Source organism: Acanthochromis polyacanthus, chromosome 5 (assembly GCF_021347895.1).
Source record: "Acanthochromis polyacanthus isolate Apoly-LR-REF ecotype Palm Island chromosome 5, KAUST_Apoly_ChrSc, whole genome shotgun sequence".
Taxonomy (NCBI): Eukaryota; Metazoa; Chordata; class Actinopteri; family Pomacentridae; genus Acanthochromis; species Acanthochromis polyacanthus.
In genome coordinates, this window is record NC_067117.1 from 15,817,440 (window position 1) to 15,836,337 (window position 18,898).

At 38.5% G+C, this 18,898-nt stretch overlaps 2 protein-coding genes across 3 annotated transcripts; both read left to right on the forward strand.

Annotated features, from left to right (window-relative positions):
• The first annotated feature begins 349 nt into the window (after positions 1-349).
• On the forward strand, positions 350-2,842 carry pfdn5 (prefoldin 5). The gene is made up of 6 exons (XM_022203936.2): positions 350-493; positions 736-838; positions 1,387-1,418; positions 1,536-1,610; positions 1,725-1,830; positions 2,539-2,842. Exons 1-6 carry the CDS (start codon positions 428-430, stop codon positions 2,622-2,624), a joined length of 468 nt encoding a protein of 155 aa, XP_022059628.1. The 5' UTR covers positions 350-427; the 3' UTR covers positions 2,625-2,842.
• A 4,144-nt stretch (positions 2,843-6,986) lies between these two features.
• Positions 6,987-18,663, forward strand: larp4ab (La ribonucleoprotein 4Ab). Of its 2 annotated transcripts, none has more exons than XM_022203909.2 (15): positions 6,987-7,409; positions 8,972-9,110; positions 9,348-9,591; positions 9,931-10,067; positions 10,939-11,042; positions 11,368-11,478; positions 11,900-11,953; positions 12,711-12,923; positions 13,155-13,258; positions 13,573-13,794; positions 14,594-14,645; positions 14,769-14,924; positions 15,028-15,161; positions 15,247-15,424; positions 15,898-18,663. In XM_022203909.2, exons 1-15 carry the CDS (start codon positions 7,407-7,409, stop codon positions 16,270-16,272), a joined length of 2,226 nt encoding a protein of 741 aa, XP_022059601.2. In that variant the 5' UTR covers positions 6,987-7,406; the 3' UTR covers positions 16,273-18,663. The 2 variants fall into 2 exon arrangements, with proteins under 2 accessions (XP_022059601.2, XP_051804170.1); XM_051948210.1 differs by lacking the exon at positions 6,987-7,409 and adding an exon at positions 8,417-8,515.
• The last annotated feature ends 235 nt before the right edge of the window (positions 18,664-18,898 follow it).

The window sequence follows — 18,898 nt, forward strand, 5'->3', positions numbered from 1 at the left end:
GTTCAGTTTATAAATAGAAAGTGCATGTGAGAAAAGGTAGAAAGAGTGAGCATTACATATAGATGGGAATTTCTGCTGTAACTTAAAAGCTTTTCAAATATTGTCAATTTGGATTTTTTTTTTTTTTTCAAAATGGCAATATTTCACTAATGATGTTTGGTGAATTGGGCAATATGAGAGGATGAATTAACATTTTCATCAAGTTTAGCTAGAAAAAAGTAGGATGCAAATGAGCTGTCACTTTGAGAATGGTCTTTTAACTGTCATCTGTTAATTTCTGTATGCTGAGATTAGTGTGGTTGATCAGGAGAAGCTTCGTCTTTGTGTTTTGTCCGCAGGTGGGCGATGTTTCAGACTAATAACAGTCCAACGGCTCCATAACCCGGAAGCAGCAGCGCTAAAGGTCGTTTAGCATCACGCTACCAACATGGCGGTGAACCTCACAGATCTCTCCCTGCCTCAATTAGAGGGGCTGAAAACTCAGCTAGACCAGGTAATATAAGTCACTTTGCTATATATCTGCTATGAGTGTGTTCCTATAAATTGACTGTGTGAAAACAAGACTCTGGGTGGCTCTGAGAGGGTGTGTTAGCTACAAAGCTAACTAGCCCACCTGAAGCTAACGGTGCAAACGTTAGCTTCTGCAGACACCGGGTGTGTCATGTTGTCGACAACGTAAAGCAATGTTTTTCTAAATGATGTGTGTGCCGTTTGTTTTGTACGTGTGTTTTGCAGGAGATTGAGTTCCTGACGTCTTCAATAGGTCAACTCAAAGTTGTCCAGACCAAGTATGTTGAAGCTAAAGATAGTTTGAATGTCCTGAACAAAAACAACGAAGGTGCGTCAACACAGTGGCTGTATAAATTATGTTATATTCTTAAGTTGCCATGAAAAATAAGACTACCCTCTTTCATATGTTGGAAGGGTGAACTGTGTCTTTCATCATACATGTTGAACTGTCAGACATTTTATAAATGCATACTAGAAACGTTGAACAGGTTTGTCAGTAGTCCGGTATTTATTTATTTATTTTTTTCACTAGGAAAATACAATGTAATGAATAAGGAAGCGCAATTAATTCCTCTTATCTAGTTACTATATGATGATGTGAAATTGGGGGGAAAATAACTCGAATCAGTTAAAAAAAAAATTGCCACAGCTCTATGGTTTTTCGTTAACCAACCATTAATTTTTGTTGCAAATAATTTGACATGTGTAAATAGCTTCTTTTTAGTTGGTAGTGCAGCGCTTTATGGAGAAAGCTGATTCTCTAGACTGAGATTTACAGTATGATATTTACAGTTGCTTTTCATTGTACTTTGGGTTACTCTGTTACTGTCAACCTGATTGAATGCTCCCTTCTTGTTTCTTTCCTTTCACATACAGGAAAAGAATTGCTTGTGCCCCTTACCAGTTCTGTATCCTTTTCTGCAGTGTTACAACAAATGTTTTCTGTTATGTGTGATGTGCTTCACATGTCTCTTAAGATGTACAGTGTATATATTTATATTTGTCCTTAACACTGCTCTGCTCAGATGTATGTCCCTGGAACACTAAATGATGTGGAGCATGTTTTAGTGGATGTGGGAACAGGATACTATGTTGAAAAGGTAAATTTACTGTGAACTAATTATTTATTTAAATATATATATATATATATATATATATATATAAATTATATAAAACATTCTTCTTTATGTGTTTTGTTGTACTTTTCTCTGTAGAATGTGGAAGACTCAAAGGCCTTCTTCAAGCGTAAAGTAGACTTCCTCACAAAGCAGATAGAGAAAATTCAGCCAGCCCTTCAAGAAAAACATGCCATGAAACAAGGTAATCCTAGTTCCATTTTTCCTAGAGATCTCTGTTTCTTGTATCAGTATCACAGGTCACTCATTATACCATGACACAAAAAGATCATAGCTTTGTATCACAAGGTATTACATAAACAGCTGTTTATCCATTTATAGAGCAACATATAAATACATTGCACAACTTTAAATACAATAAATAAGTTAGGTTGTCACTTGAATAAAAGCATCCAAATGGCTATGCAGAAGCAAATGAACAAGCTGATAGTTACTGGAGCATGTCAGCTGATGTGAGCAATCATAGCTGTAGTTTAATGGGATGTATGGTTTGTTCATGCATGTCAGATATAACATCTGAGCGGGGCATTTTATTACCGCTGTCAATGTGTTTCATCAGAGATTGTCTGAAAGTGTAGCGTTATTTTTTTAACAATGAAATATGTTTATTTTTTCTTTCCCTAGAGTGGTGTAGGGTAACTTAGTTATGGAATCCTAAACTCTGAAGTGTACAGATGAATTTTAGATGCAAACTTTTTTTAAAAAAATCTGCTAAAAATATTAGAATATTGCACCCAGGAACGATAATCGGAGCCCTGACATAAATCCCAGAGAGCACCTACAGCATGCCATGAAAGAAATGTCAGCTCAGCATATACTAGTGTGGATTAAGTGATAACTTCACTGGCTATAATGTGTATGAAACTTTTATACACTGTGTTCTTTCTTTCAGCTGTCATTGAAGTAATGAATGTGAAGATCCAGCAGTTACAACAGAGCCAGCAAGCATCACAGATGGTTGGAACCACAAAGGCCTAAATAGAACACATGTTGAGCTTTTCATCATTTAGGCATTTCTAAGTGTGTGTTTAGACAACTTTCATCCACCGCTGTAGGACGAGAATATTAAGTGCACGAACCTTGTTCTAATTTAGCTAAGCTATTGTCACAGTAAAGCAAGCATGTGTACCAATTACAAATGAATGAAATTGGCTGTTTGGTTATTTTGATAATTAAACAAGTCACTGTGGATTCAAGGATGAGTAACGTGTTTTATTGTGTGTTCATCAATAGGAGTCACAAATCTTTTACACAAATGTGCAACTTAGTCCTCTTCAGTGCAACTTACACTCTCATACAGATGCTTTCATTGATTCTACTTATGTAGACTCCTCTGGGATGTTGTCGTCACACTTATCAGATTCACTTAGCTGCAGTTTAGAAGTCCAGCAAAACTGGAACTTGCAAGGGTTTCCTGCATTCTAGTCCATTTTTATTCATCAATTTGAGTATTTCTTTCATCAGTTTATGGTGGCGATGAGGAAAACAAAATGAAGGAACCAGGTGACAGTTCTTAGTATAATATATTGCAATAAAGCTCTCATGCATTCTGTATTTCTTCAAATACTTATAACCCCTGCACATCATCATCACTACTGACTTCACACATATAGACATGATTTACTCTTCTGTCCTCTTTTGTACCTTGTTTGGGGTAAGTAGCGTGTAGGGCTTTTTCACATCAATGATAAATCAATTTATAAACTCCAGGACTTTAATAGCTCATTTTCAGAACTTTCTGCACATTCACTACATGTAGGTATCGTTGCCTGTAAATAAAAATCATAGCTTATAAATTATAGCTTGGGGTGGCACGGCTCAGTGGGTAGAGTGGCCGTCTTGTAATTGGAAGGTTGCCGGTTTGATCCTCAGCCCGCCGAGCTCATGTCGAGGTGTCCCTGAGCAAGACACCGAACCCCTAACTGCTCCTGGTGGGTCGTGGTGAGCACCTTGCGTGGCAGCTTCCGCCATCAGTGTGTGAATGGGTGAATGTGACATATCATGTAAAGCGCTATATAAATACAACCATTTATAGCTTTTTTTTTTCTTAGAGAGAGAGAAAAATGCTCTTTCATACTTTAAATTCTAACAATGCAGTTCTTTACTTGGCCAGTTTTTATGGTGCTGCTTTTAAAAGAACCTGCATGTTAATCTATTTAAAACGTCTGCGGTATGTAAAATGATATGAGCGGTAGATATGTGACCTTAAAATGAACTTAAACCTACATGTCTGCTGAAGGCCAAAGTTAAACCTCAGACACAGTGAGCTCTGCAGGCTGGTTCACATTAACCTGCAGCTGTTGGAGATCCAGTCGGTGTCACAAAGTGATTAAGAGGTTTTGACCATTGACCCAGACAGCTCTGTGGTGAGAAGTGAGCAAAGGTACACTGTAATTACACAAGGTCACTGAACTCCACACAGAGTCTGGTGACTAAATCAATTCAGTGAAATAACCTGTGTAGGTTCACCACAGACAGAACTTTTAAGTGATGGTGTAAATGCAGAGTGGAGCAATAAAATAAACACCTGTATGCCACAATCACAGCACAAACACACAGTTCTAAGAAATGTCAACAATTTTTGAATAAGCTCATCTTATTATTGTTTACCTAATTCAAAGGTGGTTGTTATTATTTAATTGACATTTTAGTAATATCAAGTCATTTTTTATTAATAAGTGATTGTTTCCACAATAAATAATTATAGAATTTGTAGAGACATGGTCACAATGAACATAAAAAACATTAGTTTTTTTTTTACTTTTAATAAAAATGTAGGCAAGATAAATCCCATGAACTTCAAAAGTCTCTCAATTCTATATTGACCCATATACCTGAGTGAAATCAACACTTTCCATCTTTAATATTTCACTCCATTTATAACAGATTTTATATTAGTGTTTTGGAAATTTGCTTTTAATGCATAACAGTACTAACTGAAAAATGTACACAGCATGTGTGGAAGTAAGGAAGTAATTTTTCGCATTGAATACTACTTAACAAATTAATGTATCTTCTTATACTCCGTTTTTCAGTTCATTTTCAAACCTTGCCTGGGATTATTTCCCGTTCACCCCCAGTCTGGAAGTTATGAGTCTACCCTAGCTTTACAGTGTGCAGTCAGCTCTCAGTTTGTAGGTTACCATTTACACCAACCACATTCTCTTTGTCGCATCGTAATAAACCTTTATCACCTCAAACATTTGGACATGACAGGTGGTAACTGCTACGATTAAAAATGGACCAGCATTCTAACCCTCACCCTGAGCTAATTGTAGTGTCCTTGTTTCGTGCTGCTTCACTGTCACAACCTGCTGGGACACGTACTGGAACAGATTTTTTACTTCTGTAGTCAAAATGACTGCTGTCAAAATGTGTATTAGAATCTAATAGCATTTTTTATGAGCACAGGTATAGATTTTGTGGGAAAGCATTGACTGTATCAAAAGCTGCACTTTAATCTGAGCTGCTGAGTCCTGTAGAGGTCACCTTTAGAGAGGTTTAAATAAAACCCTCAGCAGACATACTTTAAGTGGAGTTAAAGTTTATTTCAAGGTCACATTTCTACAGCTCAGATCATTCTATTATCTGTTGAAATTTTAAATCTGTTAACATGCACATTCTTTTGAAGGCAGCACAATAAAAGCTGGCCAAGCGAAGAACTGTATTATAGCATTTATAAGATGTCAGTACTTTATTTCATTTTCGATGCCAGAAATGGGGTTTAGCTGACAAACAAACAGTTTTAGTGCCTGGAAGAAGCACTGTGGTTAGAAATACATAGGTCACAGAAACAAAGGTGTAGCTTTTAGGGAGGAATCATATGATTTACACATGACAAGAGTGTGAAAGAATAGGAATTATGAGCTCACGCAACCACTGAATCTGTTGTGGAAATGGAAACTGATCTCTTTAGCACTGCTTTGTCGAGTTACAAGCTGAGCATGAACTAATTCTTAACTTAGACAAAGCTAAACACATTCTCTTCACTAGAATCACAGACATTGCTTATGACAGTCATCTTTGAGTGGCACAAATACAATCTGCATGAGAGCTAACTTTTTAAAATATGTGTAAAACTTGTAACTTAATTACAGCAGAAAACTGATTTATTTTACAGAAATAAATCATGTTTCTTAGTGCATTACAGAAAAATACTTAATGAGACAACTTTTCAGCACCCGATTATGGTGACATTTTATACTACAATGCATCAGTGGCTACTTTTAAGCCCCTGGACTCTGTTTTATTACTCTGTCTTATGATTTATTATTGGTGATAATTAAAATACTCATTACTGTGAGCTGTATGCTGAGGTTGAGTGGTCTTTGTTCTCTACAAGGTCTAAACAGATAGTATTTTATTTATTTTTAAAGCCCTTAGTGGTTTTTTAACCTTATGTTGCTTCTTTATTGTCTGCTAATGTGGCCTCGTACCACACACACACAAATGACTGAACTTTTTAACTTATTAATTTACTTCCAGTTGTACTTGTATTACTTGATTTTGTCTTTTAAAAAACAACCTGTAATGCTCTTATGTGTGAATGTGAGTGTGGTTATTTATCTCTATGTGTAGCCCTGTGATAGTCTGGTGACCTGTCCAGGGTGTCCCCTTCCTTCACCCAAAGTCAGCTGGAAAAGACTCCAACCCTCTGCAACCATAATGAGGATTAAGTGGTGTAGAGATAATGGATGGATGAAAGTTTATCTTTTTGATTTAAATTACAAAAATGCTTGTACTGTTTCGTCATGTTTGAATTTCTTAAGATGCACTGCTAGAAAGATCCTGCACAATATTGTTGCGTTCCACATTCAGTTGAATTTGTGCAATATAATATATATTGGTAATGCTCATAAAATATATACATTTCTACATATAGAAGAATCTGTAAAATATCAATAGTAAATATGCATATTTCTTATTTTTTATTTACTTTGTTGCTTTAATACTGCTATTTATATATTTATCTATTTATTTATTTTTTGACAAATTGTAAATTCGAGCTCCATACCTCAATGTATTCAAAGTTTAAATAAAGGTTTGGCACAATAATATATTCCATTTTGTTTTGTGACTGTAACTGAAAGTAGAGTTGTTCTTTTTTGGCATTAGCCTAAATGATTAAAAAAAAGTAGAATTTCCATCATTCATTTATGCAAAAAGAGGTATAAGTGGTGCAAAATTATTATTATTTTAATTACCAGACTGCAGGGAAAAAAAGTGTTTGCTGCTACGTTTTTCTGCAGGAGGGCGAGGACACCCACGCCCTACCTACAGTCAAACAAACCTACGCCCAGGTCTCCTCCCCGCAGAGGTCACAGAGAGTCGTTGCTACGCTGCCTCGCCGTTGCCGGGGAGGCGGAGGCGGAGTGCAGCCTGCAGGGACGGACCGTCGCACACCGAGGACGCAGCTGTCACACGCTGGAGCAACGCTGAGAAGCCGAGTATGATGAACTGAGCGGAGGAACACCTTTTTTTTTGATAAAATGGGAAACGCTTTCTGTTAAAAACAAACAAACCAACAGCAAAACCGTCGTTAAAGTTAGAAGACCTCGAAGTTTGGAGCTCGTCCTGCCGTTGGAGACACCGGAGCAGTTGCTGGGAGACGGTAGTTAAGCGGAGAAAGCGAGGACAGGCGAGTTGAAATAAGTGTTTTCAGCATTTAAAGAAGGAAAAGCCTCCGCTGGAGAATAAAACCAACAAGGATATTAATTTTTCCATCGTTGAAAGGGACATACAGCCGAGGAACACATCAGCATGGTGAGTTCTGGGCCTGGAAACGGGCACGTTAGCTAACATGCAACTACCTGTTTGCGTCCTTCCTCGGGTTACACACTCGTGCTGTCGTGAGTCCGTCCACAACGCTGCACTCTGCTGCTTTAGCAACTTTACACTTTAATGATAGCGTTCATTCCCCCCCCAAACAAGACTTTTCTTCACCCACTCGGACAGTCATCAAGCTTTTTGTCAACATGTCACAGAAATTAGCTGAGGTTAGCGGCGTAAAGTGAGGCCGGTTCCAACTGGTCTGCTAGTAAACATAAGCTAGTTAGCGTGGTGTCGCTAGTTAACATATGGCAACGTTGCAGCGAAGCAACCGTCAAACAAGACTAATCTGCTTGCACGTGTTTAGAACATGGTTACTCGGGGAAGAATTGTGGTATCCCGTTGGGTTTTATTTGCTCTAAATGTACATTTTCTCCCGGTTTATTACACGTGTAGCAGCCCCGGCACGTGATTTGCGTTAAATGTTAGCTTTTACACAACTGTAGCTGAGCGGCTATCGGAGAGTTCCCCGATAGAGGTCACAGCACTGCGCTGCGGGTACGTTAACTTGAAAAGGACACTAATTTGAGGGTGGTTAATTAATCTATTAACCGCATGTCAAGAATTATTCCCTTTTAAGCTACATTAATCAGGAAATAGCGTGTTCAAGTCGACGCATGTTTAGAAAGGCATGCGCACTCCGCCGCCATGTGCTCTGCCCGACCCTGAAAGTGAACCTTCCTTTTTAACCCGAAACTGCTGCTCGGTAACCACATTTTTGAAAATCTGAAAGGTTGTGGGACCTAAGATTCTCGTGTTGTTCAATAGCTGATAAGAATGACTGTTATACACTCTTGGTTTTGCAATAAATGACAGGTCAAACTGCCTTGTTCGAGTCACGCTGGAGCTTAGAGGCGGATCTGTGCCATGTACTGTTACATGTGACTGCCTGAGAGGTGTGGTTGGACTGATAAGGAAGCCAATGAAAAACCAGATGGTTTTACGTGTGTATGTCTATGAAGGACTGTTGCCGTTGCATAGGCAGAAAGCTGGATTACAGGATCTCGGCAGGACTGACTCCATTCATTGGATTGACTATGGTATATTTAGCTCAGTCAGTTTCGAGGGTGCCTTAATGCTGCTGTTTTTATGCAGAATTTAACCTTGTTTCAAATGGCTATTTAGATTTAGATTTGAGTCACTGAAGCTCAGTTATCTGCTTTTAGAACCTTGACATATGGAAGGCATACACAGAAGTACTTTCATTTTTTTTGTTTAAACACTACACCACTTGGAACTTGATAATTTATATGTTTAAAGTTCCCTCAGTCTAACCCTCCAAGTCCTGCCTTCACCTTTAGAAACTATAAAGAAGTTTGAATACCAGTTTCTTCTCATGACTTATATTGTACATGTCATGTCTTAAAAAAAGATACTCAAAATGCTTTTTACCTGCTGTATTTGCACTGTTGTTTGCCAGTAATATATTCGATAAGATAAAGTGTGTACTCAAAAGCGTTCTCCATAACTCGCAGTATTTTCTGCTCATCATGCAGGTTACCACAAAGGGAGCAGGTCTAAACCCGAATGCCAAAGTGTGGCAGGAGATCCCTGCCCAGCAGAGTGACATTCCTGGGGATACAGAGGATTCTCCTTGGCTGCAGGCCTACCCTCCTTCTGCTGAGATGACTGCAGGTAAGAGCTTTTTAAATAATGGAGAGAGACTGACATGTACAGACATCTATTATATACACTCAACTTTACCAAGATAATTACATATAGACACTGGATATTAGGAAGTTGCTCAACCTCTTGTCCTCAAGGGTATCCAGTAAATGCAAAGAAAGACAAAACGTGTTTTGTGCATAATGTTCTTTAAACATGGCGGTTATTTCAAAATCATTTTGTCACTGCTTGCTTTCTCTGCCTTAGGTTACTCAGATGTTACCCCTTCAGGGGGTAAAGGATATGACACTGAGTATCTGGACAGCAGTGCTGATTATGCCCCTGTACCCTCTGGCGTTGTGAATGACATTGACCAGCCTGACTTGGGCTATTTAGTGTTTGACCGACAGTGCGAGTCAGCCACAGATGGGGATGTGTCTATGGAACAACCAGTGACTGAGGAGAGTTTGAGAGAGACTTTAAAGAAGCGTCTTGAGTTCTGCTTTTCTAGGTGAGTGGTGTAGCAATTTGCAAAGTCTTTTTTTTATACCAGTGCTCCAGTATTTAATTTGGGAAGTAAACTTTTTTAACAGGTTTTATTAAGCATGTTGTAACACGATATTGATCACTGTATTTCTACACGTATTGCAGTTGTTAGCTGTTTTTCATGTATATAGCATAGAGAGGTTGATGTATATTATCAAACCCTGTTTTCCATAGAAGTTCTACTACTGTGTGATGGATGAGGAGATGTCTTGAAAAATATTCTTTTAACACTGGAGGAAATCAAAGGTATGGAGCAAAGCCATTTTAAGCAATGCTTTCAGCTCAGTGTTTTGGTTGTTTACAGAGAGAACCTCTCTAAGGACCTATACCTGATATCTCAGATGGACAGTGATCAGTTTGTTCCCATCTGGACCATTGCTTGCATGGAGGACATCAAGGCTCTTACCACTGACATGGATCTTATTCTGGATTTACTGCGAGGTACCAGTGCCCCTCTTCTCCCTCTATTTGTGACAAATGCTTGATAATGAACCATTTTTTCACTGAAAACTTGAAAAATGAAAAAAAAGCAAAAGAACTTGGAAATACTGTTGTACGTCTATGTCATCTAGTAAACTGTTCACAACATAGGAGATGGTGCCAGGATCTACCAGTCACTGGTAGAAAATGAATGTGGTGGGTTACTGTTAAGATCCCCACAGCATGATGTCGTCATCAGTGTGTTTCTGCTGATGTGCGTTTTATTGGCCACTGTGTCTGAAGGGTCAAACAGGGGGAGCACATTGTTGCCTGTGTATGTTCAGCACCGCTTGAAACCAGCTTCCCACAAAGGAAGTCCTGAAATGTTTGACACTTGCTTCTGTTTTTAATTAATTAATTTTACAAAAGGAAAGGGTTTAGTCGGCATTAAACTTTACTGGCTAATGTCATATGGCATTTTATTTGTCAAATCTGTTTAAAATGTTGCAACATCACCTCCAGAATCCATTGGAAAGAGTTTTTTGCTTGTAACTCATCTAATTTAAAATGTATTGACCAAAAGAATACACATATTTTTCAGTCAATTTAGATTTTTACTGTCTGCTTATATTGTGGGTAACTTTCAGTCAAACTGTCCAGTTTTACATAAATAAATAATAGTATCGATAAGCATGAGCATTTTAAGAAGATTCCAGTATACACACACACACACACACACACACACACACACACACACACACACACACACACACACACACACTTGTAGTTGTATATTATAAATAATTGTCTTTAGGTTGTTTTTTGTTTGTTTGTTTTTTTTCCTGCATTTCCCCATATTGACAGCTTATGTTTGCCCTTTGTTTGTTTACAGCTTCTCCTATGGTGCAAGTTGATGAAACTGGTGAAAAGGTTCGACCAAACCACAGTCGCTGCATCATTATTCTTAGAGAAGTGCCAGAGACTACTCCAGTTGAGGTAAAGACAACTCTCACTGCATACACAGCACATTTCCCAGCAACATTCACTCATCTCACTGTATCGCAAATCATTGACACATGGTGCTGTCACGTGATTGCATTTGCCTACAATATGATAAAGGCTACTAATCAGGTAGTTGTAGACCGTGACTCGTTACCTTGTCACCTTGTCAGGTTTAAAGAGATATTATTTTTAATGGGTATACAGTGACTCATTGACAGCTTATTGTCACTGAGCCTGCAGATTGGCTCGAGGGGGAGATATTTAAAAGTTCTGTGTTTGAGGCTTAAATGTATAATGTTCCTTTCATTCCTTTTCACAGGAAGTAGAGGCTCTGTTTAAGAGTGAAAACTGTCCCAAAGTGTTAAGTGCTGAGTTTGCTCACAACAGCAACTGGTACATCACATTTCAGTCAGATATGGATGCATTGCAGGTACGTGTTATTAAGAACTACATGGCTCATTTTTGTTTTGACCAACTGACTGTATAATCTGTACATTTTCAGTAACACATATGGTTAAATGTTTTATCTTAATAAGCCACTGATAATTATTTAGTTTTGTTTAACAAAGCACATCTATGGTATAACTGCTTATTAGTTGTGGCTAACATTTGCAATGTTTCCCTTTTTTTATTTTTTTTTTTTGAACCTTTTAAACCAAAGGCAATGTAAATGACCTTGGTGGTAGATGCTAGAGTTTTAAACTGGTAACTCTTGGATATTATAGTTTGTTCATCTTTGTTAAATGCTTTTATTGTAGGTATTGTCACTGTACAGAAAATCACAACTTAATTCAGCAAAGTAAAAAGGAGATAAAATGTGAAATTTGTTTCTTTTTTTTTCTTGGCCTAAGGCTTACAGATATCTCAGAGAGGAAGTGAAAACGTTTCAGGGGAAGCCGATCATGGTGCGTAATCTTTATAGATCACTTCTTATTATTGGATATAAATTAACTGTAGTACAGAGCCTGCCAAGCTTTGTGTTACGCAAAACTGAGTGTGCTGTCGGCTGTTGTGTCACTACTCTCCTGCTTGTTGTGCTGTACTGTTTGGCTAAGCCTTAGCCCCAGGTGTGACCTTGGCATTTGTGTGTACATAGACTTGATAAGCAAGGAGGAAATCCAGTGGCCTCTGCTCTAGTGTTTGTCATAACTCTTTCCCATATCTCTAGACAGTTTGATTGCCCTTCTTATCACAGCATGACATTTACCTTTTGGATTTCATGTTTATTGATTCCTTTTCAGTTGTACTTTGATTTGACATTGTGTGCCCTGATTTTTTTTTGTCTTGATTAAAGAAATGACAATGTGAGAGATTAATGGTTCTGTCTAAACCCCTGTGATGATCAGTATCGCGCTTGGAAGGACCCATATGCACTGTGGCTAGCTAGGAGGAAACTTTTAGTAGCTCTCTGTAAATCTGTATCTCTGCTTCTTTCTCTACCCTTCTTTGACCTCCTTCACTCTTCCCATTCCCTCTTTTATTCCCCATCCCTTCCCCTTCTTTCCCCTAGTCTGTGCAGTGTTTTATGGCCTAATGACCGTGAGATTATGAGATCTGAGGGGACTAAAGGAAAATAGAGCTCACAATCCCAGGCAGAGTGAACGTGTTGCATCTTTTCTCAAAGCAAACATACCTACTTGTCTTCTGTTATCTTTCCTCAAGGCCCGCATTAAGGCCATAAATACATTCTTTGGAAAGAATGGCTTCCGCAGCATGGATTCAAGTGTTTTCAGTCAGCATACCCAGCCACAGACCCAGTATGGCTCTCCAGTCTACATGCCACAGGTGTACAGCCCCCAGCAACAGTACCCGGTTTATCCTGTGGTGTCTCCCTCCTGGAACCCTTCAGTCATGCCTTACTTTGAAACACCACTGGTGAGAATCTGAGCGTCATATTCAGAATTTCATATAAAGCATCTTAAAAGAAAATTTTGGTTTTCCGCTGTCAAAATGAAAATATATCAAAGAGGTCACAGCAGTCCTTTGCAGTTGATATTATATTCTCAGCCCCAGTTAAATTACAAATGTGTTGTTCAGAGCATCAGAAATATTCGTTTCTTGTGTGCATTGTGCAATCATATTTCTTTTTGTCCCTGTGTAATCTAGGCGCCTTTTCCTAATGGTGGATTCGTGAATGGTTACAGCAGTCCTGGGAGCTACAAAGCAAACACAAGCTTGATCAACACCCATCGTCCCATGAACAGAAACCGGTAGGTGCAAGTTATGACATAATAAACCTGTCATTCCTAGTAGTGCTGCCCATGATTCAAAAAAATAGTTTTTGTTAGTAACAATAGGAACAGTTTACTCTGGTGTGTGTGATGTCATTTACATAACGCGCTGAACAAGTGCTGCTCAACGGTCTCTCTTTTGCATGTCACGTTTTATACCTACCATCTTAATGTGTTCAGCCTCTCTTTTTTTTTAGTTATTTGATTTTACTTACACAACACTATCAAAATGTATTATTTTTGTAGTAGAGCGGATTTTCAGTTTAAGTTGTATGTCCTTTGTGTCTCTGTAGGAACCATGTAAAAAATCACCCCAGGCCTGGAGATTTGCCCGCTTCTACTTTGGCTCCAGTGCCCCTGATGAATGGCATATCTGGTCCTTCAAGTCCCCAGGCCCTTCAAGCACCAGCGACACCCACCACACCACAGTCAGTCTCGCCTCCCTACAACCATAAAGACAATTCTCCACCAACCACTATTCCCAGTGGAGATCTAAGCGGGGCTGGACGAGGAAGGTGAGTAAATATTAAGGCTTGTTTTATGCTTGCTGCGTCCGCGGAGTCTGTACGGCTGTGTGCAGCAAATCACGTCATTTTAGCAGCCATGCCCCCTCACACGGCCCTTATGAAGCGGAAATTTCCATGTTGTGCACCTCCAAATTTTTCTAACTACGTGGATGGAGATGCACGGAAAACCGGCAGAAGAACAGGCGTTCCGAGCAGCAGAAGTTCAGAAATACATGCATTTATACGATTCATCACACAGAGATCACCATGGTAACCAGGTTGTGAACAATTCATGGTGTGAAATTAAATAGAACTGTTGAAATGCAACTATTCTGTAAAATGCCAAGTTGTAAGTGGTGTAAACAATGGCAAATTTCTTCTGCTCTAGTTTAGTACTTGAGTAGACTAGGTAGACATGTGTTTTACTGCCCCTGTAGTTTGGGAGCAGACACCGCATGGATTACAAAGTCACACACGTTCTCTTGAGCAGATTTCCAAGCGTCTCATTTCCGCGTGGCTGGTTCGTGCGGAAAGCATAACCCAGCTTTAACACTGTAGAGATGGCTTCAAACCAAAATGTTACAGTCTAATGCACAATGAGGGCTGTGTCTGTGTTACTGGTGGTGTCACAGTCTATTATCTAGACTTAACACTGTTTGTGGAAACTAAGAAGTCAAACATGTTTTATTGGCTTTGATATAGTTCAGGAGAAATGCAAGCAATTTCCTTTGTGTTTATGTGTTTGTGTTTATGTAAATGTACCTCATCATATGTAAAACTTCTTAATGTAAATGTGTGTTTATTATAGGAGAAGCAGCCATAGAACCATGAGGAGGAAAAGAGAAGATGAACATACCACGGTCAGCATGTTTCTTCATTTTATCTTTAATGTATCTCTCTCTCAAAGAAAAAACAAGTTAGCTGACTGGACAGTGTTTTTGTAGCAATCTTATCTTAAGTTTGACTTTTTTTTGTAAATGCAGAGGCCTGTGATGGAAGCCAAGGCACCACCCCCAAAATTTGACTTGGCAGCTTCCAATTTTCCTCCTTTGCCGGGATCAGTAGTCAGCACGCAGGAAGAAACTGTGACAGAAATGCGCCTCTCTGATGTTGTGCGTGGATTAAAAGTGACAGCCAAGGTGAATATTTTTCCCTTTTTGATACCTTCTACTCTTGAAGCAAAAATATTTCAAGTTACAAAATATTAATATGCATCATACTTCACCTTCTTAATTATTCCAGTCTGTGAGCCAAGAGGTTAACTTGACCCGAAACGCAAACGTCTCAGAAGGTCCAGTGAGCAAACCTGATTCTATGACTGCGGCTGCTAAACCTGCTGCTGTGGTGCTTCAATCAGAACTCCAGCCAATCTCAAGGTGACTTTCTAATCAAGCTAAAATCTGAATGAGTAATAAATGTCTGTACACCTTAAATTACTTACCTCTTTCTTTTTGAATTCAGTGCTTCTCCTCCAGCAAAGGAAGAGGATAAAACAGAACTTCATGTTTCAGAGGAAACAACCTCCTCGTCCACACAAGCTCTCTCTTCAAAAGCCTCAGAAGATGCCCCGTCCACCTGTAGCCAGGCAGTTCCTGCAGAAGCACCTTCATCATCTCCCCCAAGTCCAACATCAGAACCGGTAGGACATGCTTACCTAATGTGGAGCACCACATTAGCTCATTATAACATTAGTTCTTAGCTCCCTAATGAGTCAAAGGTTACATTACATGGACCTGCAAAAATATGAGTATCAAACTTAGACAAAATTGAAAGAATATTTCACAGAAGATCTTTCTCGGTATCAATTATGCTTTGCCTGTAGGTTTACCGATACGCTCCTCTGTCATAATGTCAACTGCAGTAGTGGCTAATATCAGGCTAAATGTATTAAAACATATAGAAACTTCTCCAACAACTACTGCATTAACTTCTCTGCCATTGATTTTTTCCCCCATCAATTTAACTGAGTGTTTGTCAAAAGATACTTTTTATCATATTATCTTTATGTGGGAATAATCTGCCCTGTGGCCATTTTTTGTTTTTTTTTATCCTATTATTATATAGTTTTTTACATCCTCGTTTTTAAATTCAATTCCATTGTTCTCTATCCAGGGTTCAAGAAAGCTCAGCTATGCAGAGGTGTGCCAGAGGATGGCCAAGGACCCACCGCCTGCACCAATGCCCTCTCCCACTCCCTCTCCTTCTGCCTCCTCTGCCAGCCAGCCTCTGCAAGAGCTGAAGGTCAACAGGGTGGAGGAGCCTCGGGCCAACTCAAGACAAACTCCAGACAAATCTGGAGATAAAAGGCCTCCTCGACAACCATTACGTCCCTTTAGAGGGACACCCGGCCAAGGCAGAGTTGGAGGTTCAGGGCTGAAGATTCGGGAACATCAGAGAGGCCTGAACACTGGCAAAAGATTTTCCCCACAGCGGGGAGCCAGACGCAGTGGCAAGGAACAGAACATTCCTCCAAGTTCACCAAAATAGCTTAAAAAAAGAACCCTTTAAACATCAACTACAATACGAATATGAACTCTGTAAATATATAACATGTAAATAGACAGATGAATATATTTAATTTGACAGACTGTGTGAAATAATCAACATTGTTAAAGACCTGAAACTATTAATAGGCTGTAAATGTGTATTCCTTTCAGGGAAATGCTTAGTCTGCAGACACAAATGCAGACTTTTGGGTGAAAAAGCATACTTCGCTTAAAGTAATATCACCATGATATTAAGAGTATCCCCCATAAATGGGCTAAATCTGTAGTGTATCTACATATGTGTTTAAGCAAGTGGGGGCTGGTATTGTCTATTTTTTTAATATGAGTAATACAGCAAACTTTACAATTATCAGAAATGACAAAAAAGGCACATTTGGTTTCTTTCTCAGTGATTGTTTGCATGTAATCCATCTTTAAGTTTTCATCAAAGTTGTTTTGCATTGAAATCAAGGATAGAATTATTTATGGAGTGGGTCATGTTGAATCCATGGCAGAACTATAGAAACAGTTGGAAGGTTAGAAAGCGGCTTTGTCAGAAGAACTCTTCATGATTTCAGAGTCTTGCTCTAACAATAATGTGAGTGTACACTTGGAGAATGGTGTAATTTAATTACTGTTCTTATTTGATGTTAGTTGTATTTGAAAATAATTGTCTTTGTAATTCATATATCATTACTGCTAACATTTGAAATGATTCCTGGAATATAACTGTAATCTATCTGCATGTGTCATCTTTGCACGATTAATGGCTGATGGAGCATGAATCACCGGCCAAATAGATAACTGTTGCTGAGGCTTATTCCAAGTAAGCAGGACCAGAAAGACTGTCTCCTTGTTTTCAGATCTCAGTGATGTTGGCACCTATCTCACGGAGGATTGTTAATAGTCTACTGACTATGTCAAAAGGCACATTTTTAGCTGAGACTAGTACAAGTGGTCCTGTCTAGTATGGTAACTTGTGGTGCACAGTGAGTCTATTCACGAGGACTTCAAGTTTTAAGGAGAGTTCAGAATGTCCAGTTTTGATCATGTTTTTACATCCAAGCAGCTTATCAAGAATAAGAAGTACAAATATCTGTAATCTAAACATAATGGATGATCTGAGGGACCTAGAGCAGGAAAAATATTTTTTCTCCTCAATGGAATGTTTTCACTGCTTGATTGATGTAGCAGTTTGAAGGTTGGCTAGTGTCCTCAATATGGTGAAATTGATTGTAGTTTGGGGAACTAAAACCACCTTTGAACTTGATTTGGTAAATGTATATACTGTAGTCAGTCAATGTGTATATGTTGGTAATTTCGTTTTGATCTGGTTTGTCCAAATGCTTGTTTCAATGTGCGTGTCTACAGTAGTAGGCCATCTTTTTAAATTTTCTATCAGTTATGTTCCTCACTTTATAGTACTCAGTGTTTTGTAATATTTGTACATTCGTAGACTGCTCTGAGAAAAGATGTTTGATTATTAACTACAGAATTAGATATGGATCTGTATTGCGACTTGAGGCTCAACAAGCGCAACATAGCTGCACTTCTAGTGAAATCCACTATCCTTTTGATCTTAAGACTTTTAATCATTACAGAATTTAGACATGTAAATAGATGACTATATATCATTTGACAGACTTTGTCATAGAATCTCAACATTTTTGCAGACCCAAAATTGTTTAGAAAGACTTTCAGTAGGTTTTCCTTGCGGCAAAATGCCTATATTATGAGGACAGAACTGTATACTTTTGGGGTGGTAGAAATTTTTTTTTTTTATCTGTGTAGCTTGAGGTGTTGTAAATGAGCAAAATGTAAGGAAGGATAATTACTTTTAGCGGGATAAAACTTTTTTCCTTAATAAGTGAGTCATCTGCTTGTAGGGAGTTACTGCAGTGTACAGTATTTTTTGTCTTGTAACCAGTAGTTAAATGTTGACAGTGTAAACTATGTGCAAAAGAGAAAGATATTGCTTCTGCTTCAGACTACACAGAATGATTATCTCAGCCCAAAACTCCAGTGCCTTAACAGTATTTCATTTAAGTAAAAAATCCAGGAATTTTGAGCAAATAAATTTGCAACAATGAAGGCTCAAAAATTGGTTGTTAACATCAGTTTTGGACACATGGGGACACTGCATCTTGTTCAATGTAAATCTCAGTTTATTGTAGGCACACCTGGAGCTCGTGAGTTTGTCCACTATCCATCTGTCAGACATTTTATGTTGTTGGCTTGCCAGTGCAAATTAAGTCCTGTTTTAGAATCCTGTTCATAACTCACAATCAAATATGAGATTGAAATTTTTATCAACCAAACACACACTGGCTTATCAAGTGAATATTTTATTACTGAGCCTGATGTATTAAAATAAAAATATATTTTTAAACAATTTTGTCTTGGATTTTATGTATGTTTGCACAACATGTTCTATCTGTTGTAAGCTAACACTGATGTGTGGCCTGATTTTCTTGTATTTAAACACAGCACATTATGTCAATGATCTGCCACACAGCAAAGGAGAGGATTTGTTAGCGGATTTTACATGGCATCTGCCAAGATAACATCCGGAAATAACCTTAAACATTATGTAACTTCTGTTAGCACATTTGGATTACAATCGTCAG